The sequence below is a fragment of the Amyelois transitella genome, chromosome Z (genome assembly GCF_032362555.1).
Source record: "Amyelois transitella isolate CPQ chromosome Z, ilAmyTran1.1, whole genome shotgun sequence".
Classification (NCBI taxonomy): Eukaryota; Metazoa; Arthropoda; class Insecta; order Lepidoptera; family Pyralidae; genus Amyelois; species Amyelois transitella.
In genome coordinates, this window is record NC_083535.1 from 2,368,081 (window position 1) to 2,385,286 (window position 17,206).

Here is a 17,206-nt window from a genome sequence, read left to right on the forward strand (position 1 = left end):
CAATCTCTCGTACTGCTTGTGAACCACTGGATCCGTGACGAGAAACTCCAGGGTCCTCGCAATATCCCAGTTGCATGTCGGCGGACATTGGTTGGTCCATTTTAAATCTGGGAACAATAAATTTCTTTAACAATATCAGGTTTTCAAATTTTGCATGCAGGTGTAAGAAAAAGCATAGCTGATTCTGTCCCTGGGCAGATTTCTAAAGCCAATCAATTGTGAGTATTGGATGTAGAAACCGGAACTAAATATTTCAGACATCTGTTCTACTGGCCCAGTCTCCCATAAGGCATAAGGATTTTCAGATAACTATGCCGAATTAAATTTGTTCACTACATTTACTACTGCCAGCAGTGTTAGCAACTAAGGCAAGTAAAACTCTTGCTAGCCATACAGAGTTATCAATAAGAAAGTGCGACATAAAACGATTGTACTAGTTACTACTGATGGTTGGAAAAGAACAGCGCTTTCCACGACCGTATATGAAGTCTTCATTTATTTTCTATTGTTGCAAACTTTATTAGTGGCACACTAATAAAATTTTTATAATCTAGCTGCGCCAATTTCACATCCCGCTTATCGACTTTCAATAAATTATGGGACGCGCTAATTATTTCATTGAATACATTATAATAAGTTTGGTAATACCTTCTTTTAACATAGCGAACTTACCTTACATCACAACTAATAAGTACTTACTACAAAATTCTATTACCTATTCAAAGATTGTTTTAGGTATATTTGCAAAGCCAAAAATATCCGTATTATTCGGAATGATATAAAAATGTGTATTGAAAAAATTTCGCATTCATCATTTCCATTATTTCACGTCTATCGATTTTAAAAGTAATTACAGAGGTCAGATAAGTGTCATCCATGGTCAAAAGGCATACCCCAGGCTCCTTTTCAGAGTGATGAGGATGCAACCGGGACTAAAAAGAAGAACGTTTTGGGTTTAAAATAAAACTTGGCACCTACTAGTTGGTATAGGATCCAACTCTTTCTGAAGGTTTCTCTTCAATTGTGTCTTGGCTGTATACTTTTTGCCTTGAGGACCATGCACACATCGGAACGTATCTGAAGAACCAGATATAGACTCTGAGAAACCCAGATACTCTTCAGTTGTGATTCTCTCAAAATTGTCAACATATCTCTCCTTTCGATAATATTTTGTATGAGATGTACTGGGCGTTATGTTGTCGAATTCTGGAGGAAGCTTTTTCGGAGCTACCTTCTTTTGCTTTTTATCGCTTGCCTTCGAAGACACAGGCGTTACTGTCTTTTTATTTTCTTCCATCGTATTATTTATTTTAACAATGAAAATATTTTAATAATATCTCAGACCAGGAATTGGAAATGTAGTTTTACTGACGTCAGTGTCAAAGATCGATTGAAAACTTCATGGTTGACGAACGGAGGTTCATTCAGATTTGTATTGTTTCTATAGTGTGTGGTAGTCCGAGACGAATCGGTCAGGTCCCCTGCGCCGGCGCAGTTTTATGTGGCTGGATTTGTCCGCTTCGGGGGACCATCATGCGCGCGGCCAGTCACTCGACCGCGCAATCCTCTCCTACACTTCAGTACTGTCTCGACAGCGCACCGTATAGGTTGCGTATGCGTGGCCGCTATCTTAAAATCACACGACAATTCATTAGTTTTCCATACGTGAAAACCAAGTGAAATAATTCGTTGGTGGACAAGTTTTAGTGAGATTTGTTGAGTGTATGGTTCAGTTTTTGTTGGTTCTGGTGAGTATTTTGTTTTACCGAGTGCAAACTCAGTATTTATTTTTTATTGAAATTCAAACTAATACTATACTCATAATATTAAGACACTTTCCTAAAAGATTAATAATTTGAGAGAAAAATATTACAACAGCCACAGTTATATCTGACGCTGTTATTGATGGGGAATTTAACGGTGACAATACAACAGACTTTCTAGGAAATGGATGGAATGGTATGAAAATAACACCTTTTATATTGGTTGAAATTGTTAACAGTGGAATGGCGGTTGGTTGAATGGATAGACATATGAATAATACCCAGTTAGTGCAGGGACGTCGTTTCATTTGCCCTATCAATTGGTAGTCTATGATGCCTTTCCGTTAACAGACTATGTCAACATAGCATACGTAATTGGACATGGTATTATTAATCTTATCACTGGGTGATAAATGTGAGAATTGTTTGTATTTGTTAGCATTCTGTTGGTGAATCGAGTCAGAAGTCCGAACAGGTGACAGCTATTTGGATCACCTGTCTTATAATTACGACGTTTTGCAAAATAATTAAAGCATTTCGAAATTAATGAACAAGCAAACATTCACTTCGTGTAAGGTTTCTTAAGCTGCTTGACGTCACGTAAAGATGTCATTCATTATAATGTGTTGTCATTATTACTACACAATAGTATAATACGAAATGTCCTGCCTCGTTTGTCTGATAAACTCAAAAGGAAAAACAATTTTATTGTTTCAGTTTCTGACCGATGACAGTCATTCATGACCAATAGTTATCATTAACCAAACAAGTAGTCATATTATCAAATTCACATTTTTTTATAAGTTTATTTAATTTTACGTTATTATTACACTGTGAATTGGATCAACAAAGATGAGAAAACATACTGCTTTAAAAGAAATATATTTTTAGCCTCAATTTGGCCTTAATAGGCTTACCTATAAACTTAGGATTCTTATTTTAGGCGATGGGTTAGCAACCTGTCACTATTTGAATCTCATCTCAATTATCATAAATCCAAACAGCTGAACGTAGCCTATCAGTCACTTCAAGACTGTTGACTCTGTCTACCCCACAAGGGATATAGAAGTGACTATATGAATAAATAAATGTTATTAAAAAAAAGTTCATGTGATTTCGAACTATCCGCCGTCTCGTCTGTTTTCAAGTGAGATGCCAAGTTCAAAAATAGATCCCCTTTTTTAATATTTTTTTTTATATTGGTTAAGTACCCAACGCCGTTTAATTTTGATTGTTGCTTGCCTGTATTATTCGTTTTAACGGATAATTATGAACGTTTCAACATTTCCACTTTTAATCAATACTGCGAACTGGATTAACTACTACTAAACCTGTAATCATAGAAACTACAATTTGTCTGTAATTATAAATCTAAATACGTCATAAGGTCATCATAATGATTCTCCTAGCATTTGTCCCGGTTCCTCCGGTCATCCCTAGGGATGATCCAGAAGTCTATGACCATGATCTAGGTCCAAGAGTAATAATAAAGTCAGGTAACTTATTAACATTCAAGGTCAGTTACTATAACTAGCTCACTTCATTTAATAACCAAAGAATGGATCACATTTTTTCAACCAATCACGTCGTTTCCCAGATATGTAGGCTATTGAATGTTTATCTAAAAATTTCCACGGATGATGCCATGGGCACAAATGAAAGAACAACGACTCTTTTCTGACTAACGTACATTAGTTTGAATGCTAACTGGTGCTTTTAAGTTGACTCAAAACATTGTGACACAATAAAAGAACGCATTCAGGCAACGGGATGGGACCATGATCCAAGGTCGATTAAATTCTTCTTTAAATTATGGAGATCAGGCTGGGAGTCGCTTCGTTTACACACCTGACTTACCCCCTACAAGATCTTGGTCACAAATTGAACCTGGGTTTCTTCGGAAAGGGGAGGACGCTACCGGTACAAACACCAAGAGAATGATGATAAATAAGATAGCATGATCCAAACTGAGTTTGGTTTTACTTATCGCTACTTACCACTCCTAGATAATGGTCATAGACAGACCCTAGGCTTGTTCCTTTGAACAAATTAACCTTGACTAATTCCTAGAAGATGTATTAAGCCCTGTTTACCAAAAAAACACATAACAAAAACATATAAACAAGTATTTTTTCCTATCGGGGCAAACCAAGCCAACAGTCCAAAACAACATAACACCACGAACAACAATTGAATAAATTTCAAGCATAAATTTATTTTAGCTACAGTTATCAGTACATTTCCACAAGATGCTAGATCTTTTATCAGCAAGATTGTCGTGTCTGTTTGATTGACGTCCAGATCTCGATAACGCCAGTACCCCGATCTGTCATGATAACGGAACAACAATAGATAAACAAGAGTTAGCAGACGATGTGACGGACCCGCCAAATCTGGTGGGCTTTCGCGAAATTTTACAGTGAAATGAAAAGTTGGTGAATAATGGCGAATTTGTTGAAAAGGTAAGATTAATTTGTAAGAAAAATCATATATATTACTTTGTGTGTGGTTTCGAAATCGATGTCCAATCGGAAAAAGATTTATTATGAAATTTTATCACTGATCCTTTTTATGACTTGAAAGAATCTCAATTCTATCATCATGCCAAAAAGCTGAACGTGGCCTATATAAGTCTTTTCATGACTGTTGGCTCTGTGTACCCCACAAGGAGTATAGATCTGACCATATGTATGTATGAAATTAGTCCAAACTGTTGATAAGTTCCAATCGTTCGAAGCTGACTGATTATAAAAAGAATTATAACCTAGATAGGTAAAGACTTTAGTCTAGTTTAAAATATATACTTCAAGACTGAGTTGCAAGTTTCCGCCAGTATCGGTATTTTTTTAGACGATGAGCTATCAACTTTTCACTCGCTCTGAATCTCAATGCCATTTAGCAAACATGGCATCCTAATCTTGTAACTCTGTCTACTCAAAAAATACGTGACGTGAAGTGTGTTGCATCTTAATATAACGTTTCAGTTTGCACTTAATTAATATTCGCATTTTTCCGAGAGGACATATGGGCTGCCTACGTAACGTGGGTTGAACCTACAATAGTATGTATATTTATCATACTATAGCCGTGTATATCTATAGTAATTAATGTTACGACACTAATTTAAGTGGCTGATAAATAAAAATACACTTTATGCAGCGTTGATAAAGTCGCACTTAGCTGGTTTTCTACTAATGGGAATATACATACGTCTATTAGCTATAACTAGGTATATTGAAGGCCGAGTTATACAATGTCACGGATTTTGCTTTGAATGGCTGAATGTCTGCTGGGCTTGTAAGAAATTCTTATTTTTTATTTGAAAACGCCTCTTCTTTACGTATGGTAAAGAAAGTAGGAAAATACTAATACCGTTTTTTTTTCAACAGCAATCCACCAATGCGCTATATATCAATATATTTTTTGCTTTCTCATCCTGTAAATTGGTTAAGTTAAATTGACGTTGGCAAAAATTTGCTTGTAAAGTCTTACAAGCATTTTTTTGTTATTTAAGTTACTGACTACGCCAATAATTTGCTTGTAAAGTTTTAGTGTGCTGAGAAAATTTGTGGAAAAGTAGGGGAGTAATTTTTGAGACAGGATTATTTCCATAATGTAACGACGCCCTCATTCGAGAGTCCAATTCGCACTTGACTATAGTATTTTTCAGTTACTGCTATTCTAACTTTAAATTACTTTTTATTACACCATAAACACTTTCTTCCCCCCTCTCTCCCCCTCTCAACAAATTTGCCACGTTTAGCACACATGATAAAAATATTATCTCCGCAATACAATTGTTCTGTCAAAAACACGTTTCATTGCGTGTGTGAATGACGTACTTAGCTGTCTTAAGTTTTAAGCTATTGTCCTCCCCGCAGACGTAGTTACTTCACGTTTGTGAATAGCGCTCTGTGGTCTCACATATGATCACGACTCTTTCCCTACATCTTTTTAATAATCACGATCCCAACAAATTTCTTTAGCGTGTGTTTTTTGTTTTCTTTACTTTTGATTTTTGTGATTACTGGGTCTTTTAACCCCATTAGGGATACATTAGTTAACTATTATATAGTCAATTTTGCGCATCATTTTTGTCTTTGTCTGAACGGAATATTAAATTTATGATGATTCAGTTCAGTAGCACTTTAAAAGTGCTCGAGTATTTTCCTTATTTAATATGACCATAAAATTCAGAATATTATGCAATTCCGATTTATATGGAGCACGACATTGGAGTGGGAGAGTCGGGGAATGTCGAATGTAATATATGTATGTTTGTACATCATTAGAATGACTAATTAGTTTTTTCGCGTAACATGACTGTGATGTCTTGATATTCATTAGATAACGAAATATTTCGCGAAAGTGAAATTGTAGCAATGATATATATGTATTTACGTAATTCAGCTGTTTTTGTGGTAAGAGGATTTAAAAATTAAAGAAAAATATATTTTAATAAATTTATTATGGATTTAATAGAAAAAAGCTCGAGGGCAATATTTCACACAATATATTGTGAAGTGTTTCACACAAGAAAAGTTTTAATACTAAGTAATATTATAAAGATTTTATAAAGAGGAAAGATTCAAATCAAAACGTTTTGATGAAAATAATCACAATGAGAAACTAGATTCAGAAGTAACATGAGCTATGAGCATGAACCAGATCAGAATCCCCAGGCGTATGTATGTCTGTCTGGTAAATTATTCGTCTGTACCTTTAAAAGCACATGCACGTCTCAAATGCGTAAAGGCGATGAGATATCACGCAGATGTTACACAAATTAATTATAGCGTACATTGAACGTTTGTTTTTAGGCAGCGAACGAGAAACAAGTTCCATGATATGCCCACTTGGATCCAAAGATGGAGAGGAGCCAAGGTCCAATTCTTGAGTGAAGCCCACGCGATCTGATTTTTTTAAAAGTACAATGGAGTCAATAATTACATAATAATTATTATTATCAAATAAATAATAATTAGCTTAAAAAATAATCTAATTAGTCTATAATTTAGAATAGTTTTTTATTATTATTAAATTCTATTAGATAGAACTTAAGTTATGTTTTAGTTCAGCAAAACAATAATTTTTTAAAATGTGAAAATCAATAAGTACTTATACAATCATCTGTCAAAACTACTATATTTTTCTCTTTTTTATATAAATAGGTATAGAAAAGCGTTTTACTAAAAATACGCAAATCACAAATCACTATTCTATATCTTTCCTTTGGATGTCGTTAAGGCGACCAAGGGATGGCTTATAAACTTGGGATTCCACTAGTAGGCGATGGGGATTCATTCCTGTGACTGGTATTTGAACCTAAATTTCGTCATAAAACTGCTGAACGTAGCCATTCAGTCTTTTCAAGACTGTTGGCTCTATCCCGTAAGGGATATAGATGTGACTATATAAGTATATGTATGAAAACAGAATCAAATTTGAAAAGCAACAAGTGAAGGCTCCTTATACAATTGGCGGTAGCAACAAACAAATTATTCCAATATACTTTTTAAATTAATTTCCTTTAGTTTAATCTTGTCGCTAGCCTTGGCAAACTTATAAGGAAACTTATTAAATGTCATCTAGGTACCTATCGGTTGTGTATCAAATGAATACGATTAGTTAAAAGGTAGTTTTGGTCAAACGGTATAGTTTCCGGCACAAGAGAAAGGAACACTATCACTTCCTGTAGTTGTCGTAGGAGGCGACTAAAGAAAAAATGCACTAACTTAAACTAAACTTTGGCACTCACTACTTTATGATTTATGACGACAGATAAATTTACTTTTCCTTTAAATTTGTTCTATTTCTTGATTTTTCGATAACCATCTTTATTTTTTCTTTTTCTAAAATCCTAAAGATGATATTGGTAAAGATTTCTTTTTGTTTTAATTGACAAAGATTTCTCCGTCTTATCCTTCACTTAATTAGGTAGAAAGTAAAATAACCAATCACGCACTATCACAAATTTAATTCATTCATTCATATAATCACGTTTATATCCCTTCTGCGGTAGACAGAGCCTGCGGTCTTGAAAGACTGAAAGGCCACGATTAGCTGTTAGGCTTAATGATAAAATTAAGATTCAACTGTTGACACAAACCTGTCACAAGACAGGTTGCTAGCCCATCACGTCATAGAAGAATCCCAAGTTTATAAGCATATCCCTTAGTCGCCTTTAAGACATCCATGGAAAAGAGATGTCCTTTTTTTATATCACAAATTTTAGCAACTTAAAAATGACACTTTTGATTTATAAGACAGCCTAGGTCGCATACTATCGATTACAGTCTCAATATCGATACATAAATCGATTTATTCATCATAAAGCACACCAGTCAAATTAACACGGTCATATTATTTCAATCGGAAATGATTATCGAGAATGTCAAATCTAATTTACTAACTCAAGGCTTATATTACAATTTCGCTGGCTGATTCGATACAAAGAATCGAGTATCAACGTGACCATCGAAAAGTTTGTCAATCGATTTTGTAATCGATTGCATGATAATAGGTAAGATATGAGAAAGTTGATTTGCAACCATTACAGGTGATTAGCAGTTAAATATTATAATATACTTATACAGGGACGGGTATGACGTTTTAAAAATGGATTTGGAATTGAACAACAATGGCTCAAACACAATAAAGTATTCCCTCTTGCCATATTGCCTTTACAAAAAAAAATAACAAATATTGGTTTCATTTATTGTTAAAGAATGATTTTTCTTCCTAAATATAAATTTGTGTGTGCATGAAAAATTTTAAAAAAAGGTTTATTTATTTTATTTTCTCGTAAGCGGATTAACTAGTAATATGAATCATGATATCATCAATTAGGCATTCTGTTAAATTTTTTAGATTTTTGGCTGCGCGTCCTTTGCAAGTTATAAGTATAAATTAAATTAAATAAATAAGTACACAAGACACTTCTAACCTAACCCACAACCAGGTGAGGATTTTGATAAACTTATATCCTTGTTTAGCTAGGCAGTATACAGAGTGCAAATTATTCTTATAAACAAGAACACCTCTTACGAATCTTTTCAATCCAGGAAATAATAAATACGGAAATGGTACCTAAGCAAAAGACATGTCAGCATGTTCTTTTGACGCGGTTATAAAAATCATCTACATCAATCCATAACGAAACATTAATAAAAACTACCCTGAAGAAGTCGTGCGCCTCAACTAATCTGACATATAGCGACAATATCTGTCTGTCTGTCTGCAATCGATCAAGAGACTCGTACGCCACAGCGGTCATCGACACAGTGAAAGTGTCCGAATCAAAGGCATCGATCTGAAACACTTTCGTGGCAAAATCGATTGTAATTCCAATGGCGATCCTAAAGTCGATTTCCCTGACTGCCGGCGAAATACGTATGGTCTATTTAGAGAAATTTAAAGAGCGGTAGGGCTTGGAGGTGTGGCAGTTTCTATAGGAAGTGTAATCGCAGAATTATAGGTACTTTTACGAGTTGTATTTTGTGATAATTATATTTGATTAAGGTCTGAATACGTTTCTTTACTTATGGCTAATAATTAAACCCTTTTTTCTGTAGAAATATAAACAAAGCGTTTGTGACGATCACAGTTTTCGTCTCTAATAACCAGTTAGAAAAATATATCGTCTGGGTCGAATATAATAAAATGATTCTATCTATATCTACTTTTTGAAAAAGCACTAAAATTTAGTAATAAAATTGAGAGAAAATATTTATTCGATTACTTAGATAACTATCTAAATAATAAATATATCTAATATCTAAACTAAAAGAAATCCCAATTGGGTTAAGTCCGCCATTGTATATATTCTTCTAAATCCAATGACTGTTTTGTAATCCTACTAATATTATATCTAAATGCGAAAGTTTGTGAGTATGTTAGGATGTCAGTATGGATGTTTGTTACTCTCTCACGCAAAAACTACCAAACCTTCCGATGAAATTTGGAATGTATGTAGCTGAAGACCCAAATAACTTTTTATCACGGAGCCCCCGCGGGAATGATTCTACGCGGACAAAGTCGCGGGCGGCCTCTAGTTTGTTATATTTCTTTTAATGTGCAAACAATGTCTTTAGTAAAGTATGCTTGTAAATTATATGTTTTGTGTCTATTAAATACATAAATACAGTCACATCAGTATAGTATCTGAAACTCCCAAGCTTGCACGAAAAGAATTAAGAATGTGGATGAAGCGAGAGACCTGTTTATAAATCACAAAAGAGTGATAGAAAGGGATTGCAATTCCTTAACAGGTTAAACCTATTTTGTTCTATTGAAAAATATAAATGTAATAATTATTGTTCTAAATACCGAAATGAAGTAAGTAATTAAAACCAGTGTTGCCACATCCAAATGCGGTCACCTTATTAAGGTTTGGCCATATGGAAGCGCAATCATTATAAAAAACCTGTAAGTACCTAAGTACACACTTATGTTGCTCAAATTCTTTTATTTCTTAAGACCTTGAACTGCATTTTGTCAATTCGAGAGGCAGATAAGACACTTATAGTTATTGTGCAGTTGATAAAAAAAGAATCTGGTAATGACGCAACGCAACGCAGTTACTTATTTCATTCCAAACGCGATTGTACTTGGAACCTTTACTTTATAATTCCTTATATTTTTTTTTATATTTTGTCACACTAATATAATTAATACAAATACGAAATTTCTTCTTGACTGCCTTTTTGTTTGTCTGTCTGTTGCTGGATACAAGAAGTAATTTTAGGGAGAAACTTTACAGAAATTCAAGTTTGACTTGTGTGGAAGCGTGCTGGGCCCACAGCCTAAAGTTAAACTTTGAAATAGTAAAGTATACTAGTATATTAAGGGCTTACGACCGTTCAATATGAAAGCTTATACAAGAATTATACTTGACATAGGCACAATTTTAATTTAAACAGAATTTATAGTATCATTTGTTTTATTAAGAAAACCAATATCTAAGAAATGCTAGTAGCTAAATGTCTGTTAAAGTTGTCATCTAGATTCTTGTGAAACTTCAACAAATGTAGTGAACCAGACTTGGTAATGTGGGGCCGATAAATCAATTGTATCTGATGCAGGACTAAGTAGGCACTTTCGCTTAAGATATCTACTGATTAATTAACCGTATAAATTGCAAAAAATCTGAATGTGGAGGCTAAAGTCTGAATGCTGCGGCTCTTTCTGTGCATTAAGACAAAAGCTGCTTTAAAATTGTCAAGATGGGTATTGGTGCATGCGTATCTATATTTCAAATTCAATCTATGGTTCTGCTTTACAGCTACAAATGTCAATGAATATACCCAAGCCGCATAATAAGTATTTGCAAAGAAATAAATATAAACACTTGCATACATAAAAGGAACCTTGAAAAAGTTACACTCACTTTTTTGAGCAGTCAAGTAAAAAATCCAATCCGCTTTCGTATTATGAATCTTTCTTGCAACAAGGTCATGTAAGTGTACTGACATTAAGTAACGTAATTACATACAAACATAAAATCACGCCTCTTTTCCGGAGGGGTAGGCAGAGACTACCTCTTTCCACTTGCCACGATCTCTGCATACTTCCGTAAGTAACGTAATTTCGTCGGAATAATCATGTATGTGGATGTACGATGATGATCTTACTCTCTGGAGAAATCCAGGTGCTCGTATGACCATGATTCTGTATCGGAATAGGTTTTTACGCGAAAGGACTTCCGTAAGGTAATAACCTAAATACCTAATAGGTAATAAACCTTAACAATATTTGCAAGGGAACCTAATACACTGGATTATTGTTACTGAATGTACTTATTAATCATGGCTTACAAATGTGAGATTCTTCTTGTAGGCTATGGGATAGCAACCTGTCACTATTTAAATTTCAATTCCATCACTAAACCATAAAGCTAAATGAGGCCTTTCAGTCTTCAAGACTTTGGCTCTGTCTATCCCGCACGGGATACAGACGTGATTATATAATATCTATGTAGTGTTACACATACACATCTTGCTTGCCCGATCCTGCAGGATTCGTTACTATTAAGTTTAAGTTCCTACAAAACTATAAGTATTAGATGTCAAAAAGTTTAAATGAAGTCAATTAGTATCCTCAATCTCAATCCTATCTTAAAGCCAAATAGCTGAACGTGGCTCATAGGCTTTCAAACTTGAGATTCTTTTTTTGGCGATGGGCTAGCAACCTGTCACTATTTGAATCTCAATTCTATCATTAAGCCAAATACGAGTAGCTGAACGAGGTCATTCAGTCTTTTCAAGACTGTTGGCTCTGTCTACCAACAAGGGACATAGACGTGACCATATGTATGTATGTCAAAAGTATAAAGGTAGTCATTTATCCCCAAAAAGGCAAGTAAATCTTATTGACAAATTGATCTATTCACGACTCTCAAACGTTACCTACTACAGTGAAGCGTAATGGCAACAAATTGATAAATGCCATAAATAGCCTGAATGGATCTCAACGGTCGCCGCGGCGGTTACGCGCCGGTTATGTAACCCGTAACCGACCGAATTCGTAACCGACCGAATTCGCAACCCGACGCTGGTCGCCTAAAGGTCCCAGTACATTTTGTACCGTAAGACACAGGCGGGCACCGGTGGGTTAACAACTTGTCACTATTTGAATCTCAATTCTAACATTAAGCCAAACAGCCTAACGTGGCCTATCAGTCTTTTCAAAACTGTTAGCTCTGTCTACCCCGTAAGGCATATACGTTATGATATGTAGGTATGTATGTAGTAGGAAATTTATTTAGAAAGAGGACATTTATTTAGTTTGAAAGTGATCATTTTCTGGAAATTCTCACTGGTGAAACTAAGGAATAGGCTTATATAATTTGGGATTCCTCTTTTAGGCGATGGGCTAGCAACCTGCAAGCCAAACAGCTGAGGCCTTTCAGGCTTTTGATGACTGTTGGCTCTGTCTAAACCGCAAGAGATATAGACGTGATAATGTGTTATGTTATATTAAAATCAGTTAAATGAGCTACAGGCAAAAGCTAGTATGAATACGAGTACAAATAAACTAATAATAGTCTACCCGCAATAGGAGTAGCACAAAATATACCCAACAGTAGGTAAATTATTGTGACATCACACCGCGTAATCGATACTAACGGATTAATATCATAATCGAGACGGTTGTTTACGTTTATGCAATAGACTGTCGGCATACAACGGTATGATGACTTGTTTAAACAATGCTTAGAAAAATATGTTGAATAAATAGAAGAAACGAAAAGATAGTAGTCTCTGTCTACCCGAAAAAGGCGTATACGAATGGATCTATGTCCAATTTATAGCTAGGTACATACATATATACATATGGTCACGTCTATATCCCTTGCGAGGTAGACAGAGCCAACAGTCTTGAAAAGACTGAATGGCCACGTTCAGCTATTGGGCTTAATGATAGAATTGAGATTCAAACAGCGACAGGTTGCTAGCCTATCGCCTAAAAAAAATCCCAAGTTTGTAAGCCTATCCCTTAGTCGCCTTTTACGACATCCATGGGAAAGAGATGGAGTGGTCCTATTCTTTTTGTATTGGTGCCGGGAACCACACGGCAGACTATCGTCTTATTTTTTTATAATGGGCATTCTGCAAAAATAATTAATTACATAGATTTCTAGGGGCATACCCACAATGCTGACAAGATGCGGATACGATATGTCGACGCAAATATATTAATGAGATCAAGACGGAGATAATTAGAATTCTTCGTAAAATGACAGGTTGTCACTGATAGATAATAACCATGGTAGACAAGTTTAGTTGGGCTTTTATACGTTAAATTTGTTATTAGGAACATTGAAAGGGGAAGGCCAAGACGAATTGAAAGATTTAAAAGTTTACAACATTATCAAAAAGTCATAAAAACCCAACATTCTGGAAAATTCTATATTTTGGAACTTAAACTTTATAGGAGTTCAACTTTGTTTCCTAAATGGACTAATGTATTTGGATATATTCGAGGACGTTCTGATGAAAGGTCAGGTCAAGATTACCGCACGTTTTCTTCGCTAAAGGACCAGCACTTGATAAAACTGCTTTATAACTTTGACGCCTTTTACGTCACCTACACAAAAGAGCTACATCGGTCGTATTCTAAAGTAGAATGAATATTTTGTGAAAGTGTAACATTTATTCCACTGTTATGAGAATTTCAAAGATAAATATTGACATCTCTGTAACAAATGGGTTACACGACTAGTTAAAAGAATGGCCCTTGCCATGTGAATAAACTCCATTGACCCCTGATATTCCAGTTTCACTGTAACAGTTTTAACTGATAATAGAGAGGTGAAGTTGTTTGTTCAAAGTTTTTGGCCTCATGCAAGCTAACTAGGACTTCGGTTTTAACATAATGTGAATTGGCAACTTTTGGCAACGAGCATTTATGAAGAGAGTGATGACTGTGAATGAAATGAAAGAAGTATGCAGGTATCGTCAATAGCAAGTGGAAAAATGAAGTCTCTGCCTATCTTTTAGGGATAGAGGTTTTATTATTAAATCAGGTATAATAATAACGACGTTTTCGTTAATTCATTTATTCATTCATACAATCATGTATATATCCCTTACGGGGTAGACAGAGTCAGCAGTCTTGAAAACTGAACGGCCACGTTCAGTAAGGCTTAATGATAGAATTGAGGTTTCGTTAAGTTAATTTAGTAAACCATAATATGGAATTGTAATCTGTTCTACAGTTATTCCTCCATCTTGCTTCACTTCAGACCATCGTTTTGTCTGTTTTATTCAGAGATTGTTCTGCAGTTTCCCACAATTATGTTATCTTTTTTTACACTTTCGATCCAAAGTAGAACACTTTGACAAATTGCGCGGGCGCCGCTGTGGAGAATTTTAACAAACTCTGCAAATATAATGACGACAATTACATCCGAAGTTATAACACTAACGAGGAAGTGGGATATAAAAATTATGATTCCTTTCATTTTATGATGCAAGTGTCTATTCAGTTTTCTGAAACTTTCCCTTGCTTGATGGCTGCCTTCTTATGAAAACGCAACGGCGTTATCAAGTTGATGAATTTCTTTTTATTTGTTGATGTCAAAGTTCTCTGCTTTATATTACTATCTACATTATTTAGAAATAACAACTGTATGACTACAAATATTTAATTCCAAAATAATATCTATCTTAGTTTGTTCTTTAATTCTACGGGTATTCATGTCAAGGGCATGGTATTTCCTGATAAGGTACATATGAATATCTATAATATCTCCGAAAATTTAATTTATAAGTTTAGTTTGTACAATCTTTTAACTTAATACTTTCTTAAGCCGTACAGTTGAAAGTGGTTTTTATAAAGTGGAGTTTCAGACAATTTTATTACAATTGTACTAAACCTACCTAGTATATTTTCAACCGTGACACTTTGTAACCGTATTCCAAAAGACAATATAAGAATGGATCGTTCTTTTACTAATAAAACTGAATAAATAAGCGTGCAGCCTGTCATTATTCGAGACAATACCCCATTGAAAATAATGTAATAAATCGCGGTCAATATCATCGTCAAGTGATTATGCTAGCAGCTTCCATTGACGGTCCTTCTATATTTTATCCTCAACACTAGCTTTTTACTGGAGCTCTGCCTGCGTACTAAATAACTATTTCTTTTTTTGTAATCCACATTGTAAGTAATAGAGGTATGAATGTAACTCGCTATTTGAATCTCAATTCTATCTTAAAGCCAAATAGCTGAACGTGGCCTATCAGTCTTTACAAGACTGTTGGCTCTGTCTACCCCGCAAGGGATATAGACGTGATTATATGTATGTATGTATGTTTCTCATAAAGGTCGATTCACTGGTTTGACAGTGCATTATTTCATTTAATTATATTGTTGCGAACTCCTTCAGAGTGTTCCGAACTCCTTTTTAAAGAACAAACATATTGTAATATAAAATAAGAAAAAAAAATTACAGTTGTTTGAGCGTGAATCATCTTTTCTTTGCCAGCGCAAATATTTTATTATTTTCAGTCTATATCCCTTGCGGGGTAGACAGAGCAAACTGTCTTGAAGTGTTGACAGGCCACGTCCAGCTGTTTGGCTTTATGATAGATTTGAGATTCAAATAGCGCAAGTTCCAAGCAATCGTAGCAGGAAATAAAACACATACATACAAATAATCACGTCTATATCCCTTGCGGGGTAGACAGAGCCAACAGTTATAAAAAGATGATGATGATTTGAGATATAAATAGTGACAGGTTGCTAGCCCAACTTGCTAGACCACCGACGCTCTGAAAGAAAACAATCTTTGCCATTATTAACTTTTAACTACGTGAGTTCTACACTTTTTATTTACAAGGTTCGTTTAAATTACGACATGAACGTACTTGGCCGCGAACCACTTCCTTTTGTACGCACACAATAACATTATTTTTGTTGGGAACCTTAACGAAATAAACAGTGCCTATAAGTTATATCAGTCACTTAAGGAAAATAAATGTAATGTCAACCGAAAGAAACATGTTATTCTATTTTTCGCAAACGAGTAATGTTTTTTATTACATAGGTATATTTCTTAACTTTTATTACAGTTTGCTATTGTAAATCTATTATGAACAAATATTAAAGTACCTAACAAATTTTGATACAATACAAGATCTAAAACCTTTTTGGAACCTGCTATTTGTTAGTGATATAAACCTACAAATTATTAGTGACAAGCTTAACCCGCAGCGTCGCCCGCGTGGATTTAGCGCCATCTACAAAAAGACGAATTTGTATATTTCAATATGTATTTTTAATATATTATATTCATAATGTATTTTTCTACTACATATGTATTTTTTATGGGCAGTAAAGATAATTTGTATCGTATTGTACTGTATAGGATATAACCAACGAATTTCACTCATACTGTATCAAAAATCACTTACACAGCCGTAAATACTCGTACCTATTTTTAGTAAACTATTAATACATTATCAAAGTTTCTATGAAGTTAAGCGTAACCTATTTTAATTTGCATAGGTAAAAGTAAAGATGATAATTATAATTGTGAAGTCATAACACTTTATTTTTGGGCAGTTAAAAGTCAAGAAATTTGCTAAATCACTCCAGAATACGCAATAAAAGATGTAGGTTTACAATGCGCAGTTATAAAAACTTTCTTAAAGCATTAAAAACTAAATAAGTATTATTGTTTGTTTGTAATGAAAGTCTCCCATTGTTAGCTCGGAGATTGTAATGATGACGTCGATGTGCATTGCTTTAATAAAACAGTAAAAAATTTAGAATACATGAAAATTTAAATCGTTTATTGACTGCAACATACAAAACAGCACAGAATTTAATATACTATATATGTATATATATGGTCTTGGGAACATCTCGTACATTGCAGATTATAGTTTTAGGTACATCTAAATCTTAATCTATGGTTTCCTCACTAGTCAAGC

At 34.4% G+C, this 17,206-nt stretch overlaps 1 protein-coding gene across 2 annotated transcripts in view; it reads left to right on the top strand.

Annotated features, from left to right (window-relative positions):
* The first annotated feature begins 1,568 nt into the window (after positions 1-1,568).
* Positions 1,569-17,206, top strand: part of LOC106130601 (nostrin) — a 52,570-nt gene continuing 36,932 nt past the window's right edge. The window contains exon 1 of one of the 2 annotated variants that reach the window (XM_060953638.1): positions 1,569-1,748. Coding sequence is in view for 1 of the 2 variants with exons in the window: in XM_013329491.2 (XP_013184945.1) it covers positions 4,206-4,225 (20 nt within the window). In the remaining variant the exon portion in view is untranslated. Of the gene's footprint in view, positions 1,749-4,091; positions 4,226-17,206 lie in introns of those variants that run through there. The other variant, XM_013329491.2, reaches the window with a different exon arrangement.